The sequence below is a fragment of the Mytilus edulis genome, chromosome 2 (genome assembly GCF_963676685.1).
Source record: "Mytilus edulis chromosome 2, xbMytEdul2.2, whole genome shotgun sequence".
Classification (NCBI taxonomy): domain Eukaryota; kingdom Metazoa; phylum Mollusca; class Bivalvia; order Mytilida; family Mytilidae; genus Mytilus; species Mytilus edulis.
Genome location: NC_092345.1, coordinates 103499023 through 103523999, shown reverse-complemented (window position 1 = coordinate 103523999; position 24977 = coordinate 103499023). Strand labels below are relative to the sequence as shown.

General features: G+C 32.3%; 1 protein-coding gene across 3 annotated transcripts in view; it reads left to right on the top strand.

Moving 5' to 3' along the window:
- Nucleotides 1-3786: 3786 nt before the first annotated feature.
- LOC139513758 (tRNA-dihydrouridine(47) synthase [NAD(P)(+)]-like) overlaps nucleotides 3787-24977 on the top strand; it is a 31996-nt gene continuing 10805 nt past the window's right edge. The window contains exons 1-9 of one of the 3 annotated variants that reach the window (XM_071302542.1): nucleotides 3787-3837; nucleotides 12187-12257; nucleotides 13267-13358; nucleotides 16433-17118; nucleotides 18854-18895; nucleotides 20029-20181; nucleotides 21887-22003; nucleotides 22361-22537; nucleotides 22947-23043. In XM_071302542.1, coding sequence (XP_071158643.1) covers nucleotides 12187-12257; nucleotides 13267-13358; nucleotides 16433-17118; nucleotides 18854-18895; nucleotides 20029-20181; nucleotides 21887-22003; nucleotides 22361-22537; nucleotides 22947-23043 — 1435 coding nt within the window. In that variant the 5' untranslated portion in view covers nucleotides 3787-3837. Of the gene's footprint in view, nucleotides 3838-10710; nucleotides 10861-10922; nucleotides 11091-12186; nucleotides 12258-13266; nucleotides 13359-16432; nucleotides 17119-18853; nucleotides 18896-20028; nucleotides 20182-21886; nucleotides 22004-22360; nucleotides 22538-22946; nucleotides 23044-24977 lie in introns of those variants that run through there. The other 2 variants (XM_071302541.1, XM_071302540.1) reach the window with 2 other exon arrangements.

The following is a 24977-nucleotide window of genomic DNA, read 5'->3' as shown; positions in this document are numbered from 1 at the left end:
ATCGAGACAAAATTACTCTTGAAAATTCCAACAAAAGAATATAACTGATTGCATGATGTTATCTCTTCATTTGTTTCTCATAAATTTAACATTTTGAAATAAAATCAACTACGGTGCACCAGATAAGTTTCAAGAACCTGTCTTCGTACCATGCTATTATTTTTTCCTCATTCACCTAGTAAATAAATAAAACCCGAGAAGAAAAATAGAACTAATAGGAGAGGACTACATTTTGAAATATAATATCAATATACATAAAACTTGCCATTATTAGCTGCTTTGACTATATCTTCTTTGTAATCCACACTGAAATAATGTATCTGAATGTATCCTGAAAACACATTTGATTTTAACCCAAAGTGTTGAAACAACACAATCACTCATAACGACATCTCTTTCTTCGTTTTTACATTAAGAATATACTTTCATCACTATGAGTAGTCCTTGCGCACGCAAAAATCATGATCATGTGTCTTATTCTTCATTTAGCAATACATGTTGTTTACATTGGCTTTACTTTCTTTTTGTCTATTTTTTAAAGTTGAGCTTCTGTTTAAAGGGGGCAACATGTAGGATATTTTTTAATGTATAGATAGTTTATTCACAAAACAATTTTTATACCTGATGAAAATAAATCTTTGCTTGCTTTTTCTTTTGTTTTACCTTTTTCGACGTGTTGAACAATGTTTTAAGTAAGATTTAAGCCTCTAACAGTCGATTCTGTAAAATATTTTACAGAATGGACTGTTATCGGCTTATATCCCTTACCTATAAAAATCACAAATGTGTCAACAAAGAAAATCGAAATGCATTTAGACACAGACCATATAGGCTAAAATGAAAGACAAGAATACCAAAAATTACCTAAACACAACAACACATTGTCGGGATGCATAAAGCAAATGTAATGTTAAAAGATAATAATAAAAACCGATAGAATCTATCCTTTAAGACAATCATATATTATTTGGGAAGTTGGTAAGGCATATTTAGCAACAAGGTCTTGGTATCGTCAATTTCTGCTCAAATACTTTTGACGTTTTATTAAGTCTTATTAGCAGCTGCAACTCATGAATACCGAATGAGTTGGGACATTTATATCCCATATTACATTTAGTGAGCAGGTTTCAAACGAGCAGATTAGTGATCGATTCTTATCTACTCTTAAGAAATCACAAAATTTTTAAACAATCGGTCATGAAAATTTCTGACCCTGCGACTGGCTCGAGTGGACATTTTGAAGTTAAAACACTCTTTTCATAAAAAACAAAATAAAACACGGTTAGCAGTATAGATAAAGCAAAGGAACATGACATAAAATTCAAGTCAATGCCACACTTACCCCTTTAAGTCTTTGGGTAATCTCATATGCTTCAAAGGGATAAGAAAAGCATGTGTCACACGTGGCACTCGCTCTGCTGTACATATTGGGGCAAAATCTGGGATAAGTCTAATTCTGCGAGGAAATGCAAGATCTGGAATACTAAGTTCGATAGGATAGATGCATTCAACATGCATGACATTGTCTCCAAACTTTGATAGTAAACATAACCTGTATAGCGGAGGCTGATGTTAACAGTTAATGTTAGTGTCATTCCGTCTTCTTCAGAAACTCATGTATGAAGCTTACCTCATATGAATAAAGGATCAAGTCAGCGAGAAGAGGAGCACAGTTAGTTCCCATGGAAATGCCGATTGATTGTTGAAATATACGTCTTTCGAACGTATCAAATTTCGTCAACCAGATTGGCTGTTTACAAAGTATGATGTGAACATCCTTAAAATAAGATATTTGTATTTACGTGGATCAATAAATATGCTGAAACAAAGTAAGACTATTTGTTTTCCACTTTTATTTATTTCAGTCTGGACTGTGTAATAGTTTTTTAAATGGTAATACAGTCAATTGTTACACCATTGCAAAAGGAAAGAAGAATTTACTATAAAAGAGGGACGAAAGATACCAGAGAGACAGTCAAACACTTAATCAACAATAAACTTACAACGCCATGGCAAAAAATGAAAAAGACAAACAGACAAACAATAGTACAAAAACAGCAGTTTTACATTAAAAAAAAACTAAAGAATAAACAACACGAACCCCACTAAAAACTAGGGGTGATCTCAGTTGCTCCGGAAGGGTAAGCAGATCCTGCTCCACATGTGGCACCCGTCGTGTTGCTTATGTGATAACAAATCCGGTAAATAATCCTAATTCGGTAGGTCACATTCATGAAAGGGAAGGGGTTTGTAGTTACGACGTAAAAAACATATCCGATATCATTTGTGAAACGGTTATTCCATAACGGTCAACCAACTCGTGATGGCGTCCATAAATTTACGAAGTGATGATTTCAACTTCACCATTTGGAACTCATTGTTTAATAGCTTCCTTGTGAGCAGTAACCCTATATCAAGGAAATCATGATAGGAAATGCAAGCACGTGAATATCGTATCAATTGGGAGATATATACACCGTATACAGGTGCTGCTGGAATGTTGCTACTTAGAAATGGAAAGTTCACAATTGGCAGAAATCATCTCTTTTGTCGTAAAGTTTTGTTTTCAACCGACCGTCATTGTCAATTTCTAGATGTAAGTCAAAATATGAGGCCGACTTAACTGCGTTCAACATAGTCACCAAATTTTTAATTATTTAGTGACAGAACATCATCTATATTACGGAAAGTAGAGTTAAAGGATATTGCTAACTTCTTATCTCTCTTCCTAAGAAGTTCCTGTATGAACTCAGCCTCATAATAATAAAGAAGCAAGTCGGCAAGAAGAGGGGCACAATTATATAATAGATCTTTCCAATTTTTAAGTATCTACTTAAGATTCATATGAACCTGAGGGTATGTTGTTTCTCAATAACCTTAATGCTCAGCCATGCTTGCTTATGAAGTTGATGTTAACAATTTAGAAAAAAAACATTTTTAGGACCGTTATTTGTAAGGACTCATGTGTTATATTTAAGTTTTTAATAAAGAGTATAAGCATCCTGTTCTTCATTTTTGGTTGAAATTCCAAAAGAAATAAAGAAAAGTGTTATGATTATTCAGAATTTTTCTCTTTTGTCAGTATTGTATGGGCCTATGTTTTCAGAATTCTGTAATCAAGCAGTTGTATAATATTATCTATACACACAAACGATTTTGTTTTTAATATGAATCATTATCTTACCTCCTATACATTTCCAGGAATATGATTGGTTAAAAGCGTCCGCGTGCAAACCATGTATATTTGATATTAGGTCAGTAGGGAGGCGGGGTTTATCTCATACACGGTTAGTAGTGGAGTTACGTCCCTTTATATTCCATATTAGGTAAGAAGGGGGCGGGGCTTATTTCATACACGGTTAGTAATGGTGTTATGTCCCTTTATAAAAACAAAACGGTATTGAGAAAAAAAGTTAAAAGTTCCAACAGACGAAGAAATTGATGCTAAGATTGAAATAAATTCATAAAACACATTTAAACCTTACAAGTCGTTATTGTTGGCATCTGTTTTTGTACGATCAATGGAAATATTTTCTTAATGCTAACAGTATTGAAGACTTGCTCATTTTGAGAATCACTAGTATTAATTTCACACGTTAAGATAGTCGGTAAGATAAATTCGTTACATAGTGTGCTAGTGACGTAATACGGTATATATGGGGTCAGTAAATTCCAATTCCATATGGGATTTACTGACCCCATATATACCGTATTAGGTCACTAGCACACTATGTAACTAATAATATCCTGTTTTATATTACAGGATACTTAAAATAACTCAGGGAAATAAAAGGCTGGTATTTGTTGACAAAAGGCTGTGATTTCTTGTCAAACAAGGTTCGTATTTATGTTCTTCTATTTTGTATTGATAGCTTAACATCTTTACACCAAACAATATGCAGTGAAAAATGAAACGAATATAGTATAAGAAATTAGTATCGGACAAAATTTACATGTAATACACATCGGAAATAGAAAGTACACCATGCAATTTTTCATTGTACCTTCAGCCTTCCATGATGGATTTACTCCTTATCGATTTTAAAGATTTCCATGCACATACGTAAACTACAGGTACCTTAATCAAATGTAATAATAGTAAATGCATGTGGGTATTCACTAACCGTAGAAAAAAACTTTCGTATTTCCAGTTCATAAACAGTAAATGTACAAAAGAGGGGCGGAAGATAACAGAGGGACAGTCAAACTCATAGATAAAAAGTAAACTGACAACGCCATGGATAAAAAAAATAAAAAGTCAAACAGACAAATTATATTGCACAAACATGACGTATTCATATGGGAGGAATCCAATTATGACGTTGCGGAGCATTGAAAAGTTAGAAAAACTTATCAAACACAAAATTGTAATCCTGGTATGTATGATGAGTTTATTTACGTATATCAAATGATTTTAAAGTTTGATGAACTTGAGTAAGTTTGCAATAATATCAATCATAATTCGTGTCAACACAGGAGTGATGACTGCTTTGCTGGTGATGCCCTGGTGAAAACCTTCTAAGAACGTCACCTCACCGACAGCTGTAATATCACAGTGGTTGTAAAAAAACTCATCAAAGTAAAATGCTTACAATGTCTTAGAACAATACGCGTTTCTACTACTTAAGATTCACCAAACGAAAACATTCGGACGGTATTATCAATCTGTAAATTAAAGAGAGTTGAAACTAAAATGACTTTTTTGGAATTGTCGGTCATCAATGCTTTCATCTTTGTTTTGGCTTTCTTTGCTATTTAGAACTGAACGTCACTGATTAGTCTTAAGTAGACGAAACACACGTCTGGCGTATTAAATTATAAGTCTGGTATCTTTAATAACTATTGCACTATTAGCTTGAATGTTATTCATGAGATCACTTATCTAATTGTAACATCACACAAAAACAATCATAATATTATGCAGTTTTACTTATTTGAATTAAGTTTATTACAAAAATGTGTACAGACATAACTTCTTAAGACTAACGACATAATATAAAGATACCCTTAATTTTCAGGAGGGGATAATATAATGGTTACAAGAAGTATGTTACCTCCTGGAAAACAGCGACACGTATTTTTCTTGTATCGCACTGAAGGCCAATCAAGGAACTTTATAATGGAACTTTGGCAAACACTTAAACAAATTGGCTACGATTGTGGTTGCCATGAACAGGATTTTGTCATTGGTAAATCATATCTGTCTAATCTTGAAAACTGCATAAAGACGTCGGTTGTGATAGTTCCATGGATCTCCGAAGAATTTCTCAAAAGTCCATACTGCATGAAAGATCTAGATATTGCCTGCCATTATTTCGATCAAGGAATCATGGTTATGCCCTTGTTATATGAGTTACAGCTACATGATATTCCTGAAATACTACAAAAGCTTGTTTGCTTGAATCTTTCTGCAAATATGCTTACGTGGAAAAGTCGGTTTATACATTCATTAAGTCGCCATATCGAGCCAGTACGTGAATGTATTTCCGTTGAAGAAGAAGTGCATAGATTAATCGATCAGTTTGCTAGTATGTCTACACAAGCAAAAATACTCTTTAGCTTAAGATTTTCTGGAGAAAGCAAATTTGATGTTATCCACATGATAGGTACATTGCCAGACAAAGAAGTGTTGAAACTTTTTCAAGTGGAGTTTGTCGAAAACAACTGTTTTCATATAACACAAAATTATTATGGGACCGGTGTGTTAAAGAGTGAATGTGAAAGATGTATTTTGTTATCAATTAACAGTAAAGTGATTGCTTTGTGTGAGCACAGTGTATTTGTGGTGTTGAGTCGCGTTTTTGCAACACAACTGAGCATCATAGTTGGTAATTCCAACGGTCATAAGAAAGTCTGTGCTGTCCTAGAATACATATTTAACGATCTACAGGAAAATGGAGAAAACGAACACTGTATATTTCACCTGTGTTACGAAAACAATTATTTTACCCAAAAAATCGGTTCTGCTACGATGAAAACAACAAATCTAAGGGTATACGACGAATCAGATAAACTGATTAGAAGCTCATGCCTTGGGTTGACAGATGTGGACAAATAATTTCAAAGAATACATAGGACACAAGAAACTGGTGTACCTTATTCGTTAACTATTATGTGTACTGCCATTATTGCAAATAATTCTTTTGTTAATTAAACTCAATCTTTACAATACCAAAATCAGGCATTCAGTTCTGTGGGTTTTTTTTTTACTTTAGCACTTTGTTAGTTAACCATGTAAAACTGAAATATCTAAGTCTTGGAGGGGACAGCTATTGCCGGTTATATTTAATTTCATTAAAGTAAGTTCTTTTGGATAAATGATAAAGTAGTGTATTTAGAAAATTCTTGATTTTTAAGAAAAAATGTCAAGATAACAATAAGTGTTGGTTTGTGCTGTGGGACAAGACTATTTGTTTTATTTGGTGTTGGTCAATAAAAATAAAATTCACTGGAAGAGATATGTATCCTTCCAGGTAGATGTCTCATATTTAGTTTTATGTTTTTTCATTATTATAATGTGTGTATTTACATTTGTGTCGTACCGTTTGGTTTGGTTTATTATTTCTTGTATGCGGATTGCCGATTTTAAATACTGCCTGTAATATTTATAAGTAATAAGGGTACTCTATTTTTAGCTTATTGAAGCGTAAAGTTACAAAATAAAGTAAATTTCTGTTCACATCAAATCATCTGGATAAATTTTATACTACAAACAAGGAATACAAAATGGAAAATTTATGAAGAGATCTATTGAACATTTGAATTCGCAATTGCGTTTTTTGGTTTTTTGTTGTTGTTTTTTTTTTTTTTGGTGGGGGGGGGGGGTTGCAGTGCAGTGTTATTCAATGTCGTCTGACAATATTGAAATGGTTAATCGGCGTTCTAAAGAAAACGTTTGGATCTCCGTCTGATAGTGTTTTTTTTTATCGGATGTTCAAAACATAATGAATCATACAGTCCCGTTTCTAATTGTGAGTTTATATATAACATCTAAAATGGTGACCTGAATAGACGTTAAAGTGTTTAACTACTATTAAGTGTTTTAATTTATGGGAAATTCCACAAACGTGCTCGCTTATCAAATGTAAATTCTATATTTGGTAAAAAGCCATTTTTAAATTGTATATGTTTATATGCAGGGCTGATGCAAAGAAGACACAGCTATTCACCGACGATGGAGGGTGTGAACAACTACATGTCTACGTAGGGACTTCAAAAAAAGGAGCAAACCCCATATGTTATCCATATGTATATGTTGTAAAATTTTCCTAAGTTCTTATGGTTGTTTTGTATCGTAAATGATGTGTGCGGATGTTTGCAGATAAGAATTTTTTTTTTTTACAAAATAAAGAATCGATCATCGTTGATAAAATTTTTGAATATTGCTTTTTTTAAATAAAAAAAATAACTCACCATAGTTTTTGAAAAGAATGAACTAAAAAATGTTCGGTTTTTTTTTCTGTACGTAGCAAAAAAAAATGAGCATGATGACCTCATCTATTTAATTACTATATAATAGCTTTAATCAAGGGCTATCTTATGAAAAAGAGGCGAAAGACATCAAGGGGATATTCAAAATTCATTGATCGGAGGTAACTGACAACGCCACGCAAAAAAAAACCGAAAGACGACAAAAGGATAAACAATTACAACAAACCATATATAGAAAAAAAATACTGAGCAATATGAACTAAGCTAAAACTGGGGTGATACCAGATACCCCAGATGGATAATTCTATTCCACTAGTTACTCATGTTAAGAAACAATTCGATGGTGAGTCTCATTTGGTGATGTCAAAATAGAGGAAAAGAGGACTTGATTGTAGTTTCGACAGCTGGAACATATCCGTGGTCATTAATGGCACAGATATTCAACAATGGTAAAAGCTCATGATGGCGTCCAAAAAGTTTCGAAGGAAGGACTTTGAACAACTGTAACCCTTGCAACCCTTGGTTCAAAAACTTCCTTGTAAGAGTAACCCTCGGTCCAAGAACTAGCGATTGGAAACGCGAGCACTGGAATGTCAAATGAGAGATATAAACTCCATATACAGGCGCGCTGGAATGTTTCTACTTAGAAACGAAATTTTTTTTTTGGAAAGCTGAAGATTAGGAAAGTCGTCACGTTTGTCGTGAACCGACCGTACTGATTGCTAATGTACAGATGTTTGTCAAGTTCGAATGCAAAACGTCATAATATATATAGAATTTGGAATGAATACAATATAAGTAATTGATTGATTGATTGAATTTGTGAACACATGGGATGGTTGGTTTTTTGTTAGTGTTTCGGAGGGTTGTTTTTTTTAGGGGGAGGGGCAGTGGCTATTTCGACGGCACCGGCATCATAGAAAATATGCTTTTTTTTGCTGCCTCTGGTTAATATCGTAATTTAAGCCGGCATAATATCATATTTCTTATAGCATTGACTAATTGCCGTCAAATGAGAATGTGTTTACAGATATGCAATTCAACTGACAAGGAACTGATTATTTCAAAGGCAAATGTTATTAAACATTTTACACCATACAACTAAAAGTCTGAGATTTTATTCTAATGCAATTCTAGCCTTGTGAGCGATTATTTTGAAGTAATTTCAACTATACAATTGATTGATTAAGTGTGCCCCTCTACTTGCCGACTTGTTTCTTTATTATTATGAGGCTGACTTCATGCAGGAACTTCTTAGGAAGAAAGATAATAAGTTAGCAATATCCTTTAACTCTACTTTCCGCTATATAGATGACGTTCTTTCACTAAACAATTCAAAATTTGGTGACTATGTGGAACGCATCTATTCCATCGAATTGGAGATAAAGGATACTACAGATACAGTTAAGTAGGCTTCATATCTTGACTTACATCTAGAAATTGACAATGAGGGTCGGTTGAAAACAAAACTTTACGACAAAAGAGATGATTTCAGCTTTCCAATTATGAACTTTCCATTTATAAGTAGCAACATTCCAGCAGCACCTGCATACGGTGTATATATCTCCCAATTGATACGATATTCCCGTGCTTGCATTTCCTATCATGATTTTCTTGATAGAGGGTTACTGCTCACAAGGAAGCTATTAAACCAAGAGTTCCAAATGGTGAAGTTGAAATCATCCCTTCGTAAATTTTACGGACGCCATCACGAGTTGGTTGACCGTTATGGAATAACCGTTTCACAAATGATTATGTTCCTTACGTCGTAACTACAATCCCCTTCCCTTTCATGAATGTGACCTACCGAATTAGACCATTTACCGGATTTGTAATCACATAAGCAAGACGACGGGTGCCACATGTGGAGCAGGATCTGCTTACCCTTCCGGAGCACCTGAGATCACCCCTAGTTTTTGGTGGGGTTGGTGTTGTTTATTCTTTAGTTTTCTATGTTGTGTCATGTGTACTATTGTTTTTCTGTTTGTCTTTTTCATTTTTAGCCATGGCGTTGTCAGTTTGTTTAGATTTATGAGTTTGACTGTCCCTTTGGTATCTTTCGTCCCTCTTTTAAGTGTTTAAACGTTACCTTTAAGCGCCAATTTTGGGCTATAAATTTCGTGGCGGCCAGTTTTTTTTTTTTGTGGAGATGGCCGTAGTGCCCATAGAAAAGCACCAACCTTCGATTGGAAAACTGACAATCCTAGTCAATTAAGATTGGAGAGTGCTGACTGGCTAGCTTCTTAGTTGAAATACTAAGAATTTGGCCACCGACCACCCACCCCTACCCCCAACCAATATCTGGAAATATTTCTATTTTCAATTGGATTAATAAAAGTTTATAAACGATGATTTGTATCTCATTTGTTGTTTCTGTTATAAATCTTATTTTACTATAGGATTAATAATTTGATTCTTTAAAGTTGGCAATGCAAATTTTCGTCACTAGTACTTTTAAATGTTGATAAAAAATAACATTGACTATTTACAAAATAAAACTGGCAAAATAAGAAATTCACTATATAAAGCCGGCGCGTGTGTAACCCTAGGCGTAATTTCATTCCAGCGTATTTTATTGGATGTAAATAGTGTGAAAGCGTTGAGCATGCTTGAAATCTTTGTTATGTTTAGGCCTATATTAGACTGGTTTTATATCGAAGTCTATCAAAACGCTAATGCACAGAAAAACTTCGGCAATACATTATATATGAATATTATAATTAATGACAATTAAAGGCATATGATATGATGGATTTGATTGAAAAAATATTAAATTTAATTCGTAAATAAAGCATTATATTGTGTTATAAATTGTGTTGAAAGTGAGTACTAACACACTTCATCAATGTATGAATCTTTTAAATACTAGTGTAATAAATCCCAGTTCAAACTATATAACTAGTGTAATCATTCCTGATAGAAAATCACTAGACTAGTGTAATCATTCCTGGTTCAAAATCACTAGTATAATCACTCCTGGTTCAACACATTTGATTTGTGTGAACATTCTGCCCTCGAAAAAAGATATGCACCATCACATATAATTCAGGTATCAGTGTTAAAATTCATTATGTTATATGAAGAAATTATGTTCAAGGTGAAAATATCAGGTTATAACATGTCTCTAAAAGACGGAATAATATCAAAGGTTTAAGCATCGCATGTATGTGTCGCATCAATCGTTACATTTATCATCATATTCAGTCCGAATTGTCTTCACAGACGGTCCGAATTGTCTTTAAATGCCGATTAAATTTCGGACCGAATTGTCTTATTTTAGGGCCGATTTACCCAATAAACACCGGAAGTGTGCTGTGAAAGAAACTGATGAAGACCGAAAAGTCCATGCTTGCATTATTGTGAAAGCTTGATCTGTTTATAAATACTTTGTAAATAGATACAAATTTCCATTTCTAAACGTATAGTGAGGTAATTCAAAACGTTAATTTGATTAAGAACAAATTGTGATCTAAACCAACGGTTATGACAGTAAGAGTACGGGAAGATCTAGCTTCGGAACCACAGGCACTTTTTACTATTCATGGGAAGAACCACAATTAATATATATTTAGGAGCTCATACACAGTCACAAGAACTTGTTTCTATCAATGGGATGATCCACTATCAACCTATATACTCATTTATGACATTAAATGTCTGTAAGCAATAGTTGATTAATTATAAAAAAAAGAAGATGTGGTATGATTGCCAATGAGACAACTGTCCACAAGAGATCACAAGAGACCAAAATGACACAGAAATTAACAACTATAGGTCACTTTACGGCCCATACCGTATAGTCAGCTATAAAAAGGCCCCGAAATGACATTTGTAAAACAATTCAAACGAGAAAACTAATTTTATATAAAAAAATGAACGAAAAACAAATATGTAACACATAAACAAACGACAACCACTGAATTACAGGTTCCTGAATTGGAGCAGGCACATACATAAGTAATGTGGCAGGGTTAAACATGTTAGTGGGATCCCAACCTACCCCCTAACCTGGGACAGTGGTACAACAGTACAACATAAGAACGAACTACAAAAATCAGTTGAAAAATTAAAGGCTTAACTCATCAGATGGACAAAAATATAAGTGGACGTGGCTAGGAACTTGTACATCCCGACAACAAAAAGACACTAGGAACAGATCTGAGAGCACTTTCAGTTATCTGACAGCTATAGCTAGTTCATGTAGTTCAAAGCCACTAACAACTAATATAAAAATCATGCATCTAAGACTAAATTATCAATCCGTACACATCCAACATCCAATGGATTTAGTGTAAAGGCGTCATAAACAGTCAGAGAAAAACATGACCTTGTGCAATGCCAAGTTTGACTGAGTGGACCATATCAACTACGAACTAACAGATATAACAACACCTCATCTGTTAGTAGCATGCTTGCACATCTTGAATGGTCTTCCCTATAAGAACTAAGGAAAATAGCCACTAAATAATGATGTATAAGCTACAGAACAACTTAGTCAAAATCGATACATCCAGTTAGCTAATTCCAATGAACACCTTTCCAGAAATAACGACGAAAAGGCACTTCAAATACCATCATGTAAAACAACTGTACGGAAGGAGTCCTTCTATTCTAGAACAATCAGAGAGTGGAACACCTTGCCCAACTCTACCGTCTCCACCCTGATTACTGAATCTTTCAAGGCTCAGCTCTATCATCAAGTCTTTGTATATCAAGTCAATGTATTTTCTACCATCAAGTCATTGTATTTTTTAGATGGCTGCCACAACAGAAGAAACTCAATCAAAGAAATACCATGGGGCTGGAGTTGCACCTATTAAAGAACAGTAAGTCATAAATTATATCATGAACTGTAGCAGTAGGTCAAATTACTAACAACAGCTGTAAGTCCCCTATTAAATTATGCATGAAATAGATGTATTCAAATAATAGCACTATTTTACAGATTAAAACTGAAGGTCACAAGAATTTAAACATTTAAAACAAGTTAAACAGTTTAAACATGATTACAAAGTTACCTCAGACATAACAGTAACTCAACACCATTAAACATAACAGTCAAATTAGACAGGAATGTGATTGATAGACATAACATGTACAGTAACTCAATACCATTTAACATGACAGTCATTTTAGACAGGAAAGTGACTAATTTAAATCAGACATAACAGTAACTCAATACCATTAAACATGACAGTCAAATTAGACAGGAATGTGATTGATAGACATAACATGTACAGTAACTCAATACCATTTAACATGACAGTCATTTTAGACAGGAAAGTGACTAAATTAAATCAGACAAGACATGTACAGTTTGTCAAATCAAACAAGAACAGTAACTTAAATCAAACAGAAACTGTTACATCTGACATGGCAGTTACATCAGACAGGTTCTGTAACATCATACTTAGTATAAACTTGACAGTTAGTTAATGTGGATTCACTGTTATTCGTGGGATACCAAGTTTCGTGGGTTTCTGAGGTACATGTGAACTACGAATTGAAATGTGCAACGAATTGCAAATTTTATATAGGCTCTGTATGCATAGATTGGCAAAACCACGAAATCAAATATCCACAAAAATGCAAGTTTTCATCAATCCACGAAAATTCATACTCACGAAAATAAGTAAATCCACAGTAAATCAAACGGGAACTGTTACTAAGTCACAACAGACATGATAGTTACTCAAATCAGATAGGAATTGTAACCAATGTTAAAGGACTGTATTAGGCAAACATCTATCAATCAATCAAATTTAGACAATGTACAGTACATTAAAAGTGAGTGTGGTTCTATTAAATGTATTTGATATTTTTATCTTATTTTAGATACATAGTACAAGATTACAAGCCAGAAGTGTCAGTAGAATATTTATCTGCAGAAACAAAGGCCAAACTGGAAGAATCAGAATCACTGAAAAGTAAAGAGATTATATACATTTATCCAAAGTTAAACACACAAACAATATAAATATCACTGAAAAGTAAAGAGATTATAGACATTGATCAAAGTAAAACACACAGACAATATACATATCACTGAAAAGTAAAGAGATTATATACATTGATTTAAGTTTAACACACAAACAATATAAATATCACTGAAAAGTAAAGAGATTATAGCCATTGATCAAAGTTAAACACACAAACAATTTAAATATCACTGAAAAGTAAAGAGATTATATACATTAATCAAAGTTAAACACACAAACAATATAAATATCACTGAAAAGTAAAGAGATTATAGACATTGATCAAAGTTAAACACACAAACAATATAAATATCACTGAAAAGTAAAGAGATTATAGACATTAATCAAAGTTAAACACACAAACAATATAAATATCACTGAAAAGTAAAGAGATTATAGACATTGATCAAAGTTAAACACACAGACAATATAAATATCACTGAAAAGTAAAGAGATTATAGACATTGATCAAAGTTAAACACACAAACAATATAAATATCACTGAAAAGTAAAGAGATTATATACATTGATCAAAGTTAAACACACAAACAATATAAATATCACTGAAAAGTAAAAAGATTATAGCCATTGATCAAAGTTAAACACACAAACAATATAAATATCACTGAAAAGTAAAGAGATTATATACATTGATCCAAAGTTAAACACACAAACAATATAAATATCACTGAAAAGTAAAAAGATTATAGCCATTGATCAAAGTTAAACACACAAACAATATAAATATCACTGAAAAGTAAAGAGATTATATACATTGATTTAAGTTTAACACACAAACAATATAAATATCACTGAAAAGTAAAGAGATTATAGCAATTGATCAAAGTTAAACACACAAACAATATAAATATCACTGAAAAGTAAAGAGATTATATACATTAATCAAAGTTAAACACACAAACAATATAAATATCACTGAAAAGTAAAGAGATTATAGACATTGATCAAAGTTAAACACACAAACAATATAAATATCACTGAAAAGTAAAGAGATTATATACATTAATCAAAGTTAAACACACAAACAATATAAATATCACTGAAAAGTAAAGAGATTATAGACATTGATCAAAGTTAAACACACAAACAATATAAATATCACTGAAAAGTAAAGAGATTATATACATTGACCAAAGTTAAACACACAAACAATATAAATATCACTGAAAAGTAAAGAGATTATATACATTGACCAAAGTTAAACACACAAACAATATGAATATCACTGAAAAGTAAAGAGATTATAGACATTGATCAAAGTTAAACACACAAACAATATAAATATCACTGAAAAGTAAAGAGATTATATACATTGACCAAAGTTAAACACACAAACAATATAAATATCACTGAAAAGTAAAGAGATTATATACATTGATCAAAGTTAAACACACAAACAATATAAATATTACTGAAAAGTAAAGAGATTATAGACATTGACCAAAGTTAAACACACAAACAATATAAATATCACTGAAAAGTAAAGAGATTATATACATTGACCAAAGTTAAACACACAAACAATATGAATATCACTGAAAAGTAAAGAGATTATAGACATTGATCAAAGTTAAACACACAAACAATATAAATATCACTGAAAAGTAAAGAGATTATAGACATTGATCAAAGTTAAACACACAAACAATATAAATATCACTGAAAAGTAAAGAGATTATAGACATTGATCAAAGTTAAACACACAAACAATATAAATATCACTGAAAAGTAAAGAGATTATATACATTGACCAAAGTTAAACACACAAACAATATAAATATCACTGAAAAGTAAAGAGATTATATACATTGATCAAAGTTAAACACACAAACAATATAAATATCACTGAAAAATATAGAGATTATATACATTGACCAAAGTTAAACACACAGACAATATAAATATCACTGAAAAGTAAAGAGATTATATACATTGATCAAAGTTAAACACACAAACAATATAAATATCACTGAAAAGTAAAGAGATTATAGACATTGACCAAAGTTAAACACACAAACAATATAAATATCACTGAAAAGTAAAGAGATTATATACATTGATCAAAGTTTAACTCACAAACAATATAAATATCACTGAAAATTAAAGAGATTATATACATTGATCAAAGTTTAACACACAAACAATATAAATATCACAGAAAAGTAAAGAGATTATATACATTGATCAAAGTTAAACACACAAACAATATAAATATCACTGAAAAGTAAAGAGATTATATACATTGACCAAAGTTAAACACACAGACAATATAAATATCACTGAAAAGTAAAGAGATTATATACATTGACTAAAGTTAAACACACAAACAATATAAATATCACTGAAAAGTAAAGAGATTATATACATTGATCAAAGTTAAACACACAAACAATATAAGTATCACTGAAAAGTAAAGAGATTATATACATTGGTCAAAGTTAAACACACAAACAATATAAATATGACAACAATGTATTTGATTATGTTGCTAGGAGGCTGACACAATAACTTATACTGAATCTTCCTTTCTATAAATATTGTTTTTATCTAAAACAAATTAAAGATAAAAAAAAACACCACACATGTACATATTTGTTTGTGGGTGTTTTGGAATAATCTGCTTAGTGACTGTAAATTTGTCTATTATATGATGTCCTGCTAATATACATATAGTAAAGAGATATATAGCAGACACAAGTTTATACAAACATTAAAAGTCTTTAACAACTTATATTCAAATCAGATTATCTTTTTATTCATTATTTAAAGTATAGGAGGGAATAATATAATTTCACCAATTGAGTTTTTTTTTTAATAATTGTCATGATTGTGAGCATTCTATGAGAAGGTATCACAAATATTTTTGTCTCTGCAGTAAAGGTATAATTGTTAAGTAGTGGTATCACTGAGGAGTTCAAAAGTATTTAAGAAAATTAAAAAAGATGTAAGAAAACATCGTCAAGTTTTATAGAATTCTAGCCTAATTATATGATTTATAAAAGGGAAAAATGTGGATGCCACTGAAGATAGTAAGAAAGATGGTGACAGCGCTTCTCAACCTAAAAAGATTAAATTAAAAGGAAGAAACAAACACCGACCTGTCAACAACAGGGTGGAAGCTGGAGAGAAATTATGTCCGTCTGTTTTACATGAACGAGTGTGTAATTTTGGTGACAAATGCAAGTTTAATCACAATATAAAGGAGTTCCTGGATAAGAAGCCACCAGATATAGGACCTGAATGTCATAATTTTATAACATTTGGTAAATGTCATTATGGACTTGCTTGTCGTTTTGGTAAAATGCATATATCAGAAGAACTCAAAAACAAGATTAATACTGAATTGTATGAAAAGATGTCAACTGAAAAAACTACAGTAAATTTGTTAGAAAAAGATTTACAAGTTAAATTGTGGAAGAAAAAGTATGACTTTTCAAAGGGTAATGATTCAGAGAGGCAGATAAAACGATGGTGTCAGGAAAGAGTAGCAGCACAAGAAAGGAAAAGGGGAGTAACTCAGAACATTGACAAGGTATCCACACCTGGGACTGATCATAAAGATGGCGAAAGTGTAAATACCTCTCAGCCTTCAGTAAATAATGGATCTAATTCATCTGAACAATTACCTACTATCTGTGATTCTGAAGAAGGAGGACCAATCAAATTAAGGAGTCAGGAAAAGAAACTTGTACGTATAATAAACAACTTCAGTAGATTAACATAGGAGAAAAAACATTTAACAGTCAGGGGACTTACTTAAATAAGTGATTTTCTAAATCATTGATTCAAGTAACATTATTTCCACAAAGGTTGGAAGTAAGAGTTGTCTTTTTTTAATAATCACCTATTTAAGTAGTACAAATTAATCACTAGAAGAAGTGATTTAATTTTATTGTAGCTTTAAATATAGAATACTAATGATCCAGGGACTAATTATGTTTCTAAAATTATCAGAACTAACATCTGTGTTGATAGGATGACCAGGTCATTTCAGGTGATGACCTTGTACTGAATCTAGGATAATGACATAAAAATCACTTGTTTAAGTATCATTATTATAATAACCCCCACTAATTTCAACACCCCCGAACAGTGAATTTTTATCGTGAACAGTAGAATTTTATTACATAATCTGGGTCAATATCTTTAATTGTTTTTACATAGGCGGTAATAGTAACGTTTTTTCCTGTTGCTCAGTCCATATCGTAAACTTGGATATGTATGATAGCTTGTTTCGAAGCTGTGACATTTTCACATTTCTGGTTAAATTTTCGGGGTACGAAGTGAGATTACTTTTTCCGTAAATCAGCATACCCCGAACATCCTTTTGTGATGCGGCTCCTTGTGGTAAAATATCCCCTTTTTAACACAATAAGTTCTTTGAAAATTTAATACTTTGAACTCATGTAATAGTTCCATAGTTTTATCACATTTATTCTATGTTCCTCTACTTTCCTAATCACCAGCTCAGTCATTTGTAAAAAAAATAGAAACATGTCCAATATCACTACACAGAGATTTTTTCATTACACGTGACTTTTGAGTTCGAGGCGCATTAGGAATGGTGTCCCATCTGAAAGATAAAACCTTGAACTTCACAGGAAAAATACTCCCACTGCTGGGAAAAATCTGTTAAGAAAGTATCAGTTCATTATGTAAAGCCATTATTATAGAATTTTTAAGGAAAATAGAATTTGCAGCTAAATGATAGCATTAAAGGCATAAACCTTGCTACATGTACTTAAAATAGGCAAAAAGGTCATTTTTTCAATTTTACTAATGAAAAAATATTATTTAAACCTCTGAACATTTGTGTTTAAAATTTTGGTAAAACTACAAAATCACAATTTGTGACAAAACTTCGAATTTGCTACTTTAATAATTGATTTAAAAATCACTCATTTAAATAAGTCCCCTGACTGTTTAAACATATTTTCTTTTTGAACATTTTACAGTAAGTTGAGTTACATTTTGTACTGTGAATATTTTCCTAAAAGATGCAATAGTTAAATTTTTAAGAATTATCAATAATGTGTTATATTTGTGTTACATGCACTGTAATTTCAGAAATAGTTGCACACATTTATTTTTTTCATAGTTGAAAAGTGAACAAAGTATGAAATTAATTATTACAATAACAGTAGAAGCTGCAATATCTTATTCTATGTTCAATTTGAACTAGAGAAAGACCTTCACACAATTACCAAACAATTGTTAACATCAGAAAACAGCCCTGAAAAAAGAAGCTTGTGAAAAAACAACACTAGAAGAGATGCTACATGTATATACATGATATATAAAACACTATGTGGCAGAAACAATTATCAACACTTTTAATTCATTATACATGTACACTATATTACAGTCTTACATTTTTTTGTACATGTCTAAAGTGTATGAATTTCTTCATTATTTCATTACAGATAGATTTTTCCAACAAATTATACCTAGCTCCACTCACCACAGTAAGTATACATATATATCTAGGTCCACTCACCACAGTAAGTATACATATATATCTAGGTCTAGCTCCACTCACCACAGTAAGTATACATATATATCTAGGTCTAGTTCATGTGTTGTCTAATTAGACAAAAAGACATCGTCAATGATCCAAAATATTCAGAGATAAATATATCTCTTGTTCAACTTTTTTTGCCATTTTATAGTATGATGATGTTGGAGAGGCTGTTGGGGATAAGTGTTTGTTTTATCAATTCATCATATTTTCTCAATCCAGATCCCTGACACTTCGTAAAGGAGTAGGTCCGGTAAGGACCGATTTTGGCCTCAATTTTCAAGTTCATCTTACGAAAGATTTTAGACAGTTTTTAAACATTTAAGTGTCTATTTCAATTGATTCGATTAGTTTATGTGATAGATTTTAACTGATTTAGTCATTAAAAACGCTCCGATTCAAGCTGAAATATGAAAAATCTATCAAATATGCCAAAAAACGTTACTTTTCAGATGGTTTTTGTCAAAAATGAAAGTGGCCGCAACCCTGTTCATCGTCAGCCTTTATATATATTATGTATTATCATCAAATACAACTTACATTTCAATATTATGAATGAACACAAATGCGGCCACTTCCATTTAAGACGGAAACCATGTAAAATTTAACTAAAATGCAAAAAAATTTGATTTGTTATCTCATAAGCAACATGACAGGTGCCACATGTTGAGCAGGATCTGCTTACCCTTCTGGAGCACCTGAGATCATCCCTAGTTTTTGATGGGGTTCGTGTTGTTTATTCTTTAGTTTTCTATGTTGTGTCATGTGTACTATTGTTTGTCCTTTTCATTTTTAGCCATGGCGTTGTCAGTTTATTTTCGATTTATGAGTTTGACTGTCCCTCTGGTATCTTTCATCCCTCTTTTGTAAAAAAGACTGCTTGCATGAACATTTTCAAATTATGCTCTTGGCTGTTCATGCTGTTATGGAATTTTAAAAAGAAGTTTAGCTGTACCAGCTCAAGGGAAAAAAGCAATCTCTTTGAGATGATCAATGATAATCTATAATTATAATATGAGTCTTGTCTGTAAATGTTGATCATCAACTTATACTTATGTTAATTTAATGTTTTAATTTAAGGTGGGAAACCTTCCATTCAGAAGAGTTTGTAAGACATATGGTGCAGATATAACTTGTAGTGAAATGGCCATGGCAACCAATATACTACAAGGTCAAATGTCAGAATGGGCTTTACTCAAAAGACATAAGTCAGAAGATCTGTTTGGTATTCAGGTACACCTCTTATTACAGCAACCAATATATTGTGGTACAATGTACAAATTGTCCTAACTTATAAAAGATATGTTATGATATGAGTCTAAAGGTGTGATTGGTAAACTGGTAGTTTTCCATGGTAACTATATTTGTGTGTAATTATCATTATCATGGGTTAGACTATGCATTTGAAAAGACTAAGATCTAAAGACCTATTCTATTGGTTTTTAACCGGATTTTTGTGACAAAAATGTCGGTTATTGATTTGGGGATGTACGGCGGGCGGGCGGTCGGGCAGTCGGGCGGGCGGGCGGGCGGGCGGGCGGCAATCAAATGTTGTCCGTGCATTAACTCATGAACCGTTCAACCAAAGCTTTTAAAATTTTAATATGTTGTTACTGACAACTAAATGAAGGTCAAGTTTAATAATGGCGATTTTGACTTTTATCGTTCAGGAGTTATGGTTCTTGAAAGATTGAAAAATGGAGTTGTCCGTGCATTTACGCATGAACTGTTCTACCAAAGCTTTCCAAATTTTAATATGTTGTTACTAATGAAAGAATGGAGGTCAAGTTCAATAATGACGAATTTGACTTTTACCGTTCAGGAGTTATGGTTCTTGAAAGATTGAAAAATGGAGTTTCCAGTCGTGTCCGTGCATTTATGCATGAACTGTTCTACCAAAGCTTCCGAAATTTTAATATGCTGTTACTGATGACAAAATGGAGGTCAAGTTCAATAATGACGATTTTGACTTTTACCGTTCAGGAGTTATGGTTCTTGAAAGATTGAAAAATGGCGTTTCCATTCACTTTATTGCATTTACTCATGAACCATTCAATCTAAGCTTTTCTAATTTTAATATGTTGATACTGATGACAAAATGGATGTCAAATTTGATATTGACGATTTTCCCTTTCACTATTCATCAGTAATGGTTCTTGTGATATTGCTAGGACACAAATAAATGTTAATAAATCCGGTTTGCTGTCGTTGTGACAGCCTCTTGTTATGTTTTATGTTCTTTTCACATTTTGTCATATTAGTCACCTTAAGACCTTCAACCAGGAGCAAAACCCATACAGTTTAGTTTTCTATAGAAGGTCCCAATTTAAACATGACAAAATGTGAAAAATTTCTAAACATAAAAACCAAAAAACTAATTATGATGCTAAAACAATAAACTATAGAAACAAATACAATGAAATATGGCAGAAAGCAACCTTTTGACAACTACTGAATTACAGGCTCCAGACTTGAGACAAACACATAAAGAAACATGTTTGTCCTTCCTTTCTTTAATCTGGGAAATTGTGTAACAGTACAACATAAGAACAAAATGTAATAATCTGGAAAAAGGGCTCGACTCATCAGATCAACACAAAAGACACAAAAAAAAGAGGCACAAAGTACCAATACTGTAGTAATTTAGTAAACACTAGGTCCTAATAAAAGATTTTATTCATTTTCTTTGGAAAAATCTCAGTGGCAAAAATTCATTCTTATTTCTTGTCCCTAGTCATTTATTATGTATATGCTATAATACATGTACTAAACAAATGATTATATAATTTTTTTGACATTTTGGTAACTGTTACAGACATCATTCAAATTCACTATGAATCGCCCCCAGATCTGAAATTATAAAAATGTATTTATCCAGAATAAAAAAATATTGACACAATAAAATTAGGTGGTTTATTAATTATATATCTAATTATAGGTTTGTGGAGGATGGTCTGATACTTTAACTAGATGTTCACAGCTAATCAATGACCAGCTTGAAGCAGACTTTCTAGACCTCAATTGTGGATGTCCTATAGATCTGCTTTATAAAAAGGTAATGTTTTCATATGGTCAGTTATACCAATACTCTTTAGGTCTTTTGGATTTTGTAATAACAAATTTTCTGAAATGATAGAACCCCCAAAAAAGTGTGTCCCTAGATGATTTAAACGTGTTTAGTTTTATGGTTTTCATTATATGTATTTCACATGATATAATTGTTGCATTGCACTATTCAGAAATCATGCATCCTGTAGATTAATGTCAGACAACAAATAAAGAAGATTTAGAACTTTGACCTTGTTTGTATTTTTCAGTGAATATTCTTTTGAATAGTCAGACAGAACATTGTTTAATTCTATCATTCAAGGAGAATGTTGTACATTGTATAATTCTATTGATAATTTTATAGGGAGAAGGCTGTGCTTTGATGGGAAAGACCAATAAATTTGAACAGATTATTAGAAGTATGAAATCTGTGTTAGATATACCACTTACTGTGAAGATGAGAACTGGTATTATGGACAACAAGAGCATCGCCCATCATCTTGTTCCTAAACTACGGGACTGGGGTGTTTCTTTGGTTACAGTAAGTATAATCAGAAACTATATCATTCATTGAGCTTGAAATCAAATGGCCTTTTGTTGAATTAGTTAAATAAAAGGCAAAGTTTAATTTTGTAGTAGAGGATACATACAGCGCTATTCCACGAATACACAATAAATGGATAGGCACTTTTTGTATGGCCATCATCCATAAAATTGCATTTTTTTTTCATGTATGACCACACAATTTGGACTTTGTGACCTCCCTTTATATTTTTTTCTGTAACAACCCTTAGATGAAATAAATGTTCTTGATTTATAATCTGTATGAAATATAATAATTATACACTTATTTTTTTCTTATTTTGAAATTTATAATTGAATTTAAGCATAGCTCAGTACCTAATGCCATTCTGAGACAAAGTTAACAGTGCCTTCTATACTTACATTAGATACATGGTAGGTCAAGAGAACAAAGATACACCAAATCAGCTGATTGGGATTATATAGACCAATGTGCAGAGCTAGCCAAACCAATGCCTGTCTTTGGTAAGGAATATTACAGGATTTAGTTTATAAGTTATATATAGACCAATGTGCAGAGCTAGCCAAACCAATGCCTGTCTTTGGTAAGGAATATTACAGGATTTAGTTTATAAGTTATATATAGACCAGTGTGCAGAGCTAGCCAAACCAATGCCTGTCTTTGGTAAGGAATATTACAGGATTTAGTTTATAAGTTATATATAGACCAGTGTGCAGAGTTAGCCAAACCAATGCCTGTCTTTGGTAAGGAATATTACAGGATTTAGTTTATAAGTTATATATAGACCAGTGTGCAGAGTTAGCCAAACCAATGCCTGTCTTTGGTAAGGAATATTACAGGATTTAGTTTATAAGTTATATATAGACCAGTGTGCAGAGCTAGCCAAACCAATGCCTGTCTTTGGTAAGGAATATTACAGGATTTAGTTTATAAGTTATATATAGACCAATGTGCAGAGCTAGCCAAACCAATGCCTGTCTTTGGTAAGGAATATTACAGGATTTAGTTTATAAGTTATATATAGACCAATGTGCAGAGCTAGCCAAACCAATGCCTGTCTTTGGTAAGGAATATTACAGGATTTAGTTTATAAGTTATATATAGACCAGTGTGCAGAGCTAGCCAAACCAATGCCTGTCTTTGGTAAGGAATATTACAGGATTTAGTTTATAAGTTATATATAGACCAATGTGCAGAGCTAGCCAAACCAATGCCTGTCTTTGGTAAGGAATATTACAGGATTTAGTTTATAAGTTATATATAGACCAGTGTGCAGAGCTAGCCAAACCAATGCCTGTCTTTGGTAAGGAATATTACAGGATTTAGTTTATAAGTTATATATAGACCAGTGTGCAGAGCTAGCCAAACCAATGCCTGTCTTTGGTAAGGAATATTACAGGATTTAGTTTATAAGTTATATATAGACCAGTGTGCAGAGCTAGCCAAACCAATGCCTGTCTTTGGTAAGGAATATTACAGGATTTAGTTTATAAGTTATATATAGACCAGTGTGCAGAGCTAGCCAAACCAATGCCTGTCTTTGGTAAGGAATATTACAGGATTTAGTTTATAAGTTATATATAGACCAGTGTGCAGAGCTAGCCAAACCAATGCCTGTCTTTGGTAAGGAATATTACAGGATTTAGTTTATAAGTTATATATAGACCAATGTGCAGAGCTAGCCAAACCAATGCCTGTCTTTGGTAAGGAATATTACAGGATTTAGTTTATAAGTTATATATAGACCAATGTGCAGAGCTAGCCAAACCAATGCCTGTCTTTGGTAAGGAATATTACAGGATTTAGTTTATTAGTTATATATAGACCAATGTGCAGAGCTAGCCAAACCAATGCCTGTCTTTGGTAAGGAATATTACAGGATTTAGTTTATAAGTTATATATAGACCAATGTGCAGAGCTAGCCAAACCAATGCCTGTCTTTGGTAAGGAATATTACAGGATTTAGTTTATAAGTTATATATAGACCAATGTGCAGAGCTAGCCAAACCAATGCCTGTCTTTGGTAAGGAATATTACAGGATTTAGTTTATAAGTTATATATAGACCAGTGTGCAGAGCTAGCCAAACCAATGCCTGTCTTTGGTAAGGAATATTACAGGATTTAGTTTATTAGTTATATATAGACCAATGTGCAGAGCTAGCCAAACCAATGCCTGTCTTTGGTAAGGAATATTACAGGATTTAGTTTATAAGTTATATATAGACCAATGTGCAGAGCTAGCCAAACCAATGCCTGTCTTTGGTAAGGAATATTACAGGATTTAGTTTATAAGTTATATATAGACCAATGTGCAGAGCTAGCCAAACCAATGCCTGTCTTTGGTAAGGAATATTACAGGATTTAGTTTATTAGTTATATATAGACCAATGTGCAGAGCTAGCCAAACCAATGCCTGTCTTTGGTAAGGAATATTAC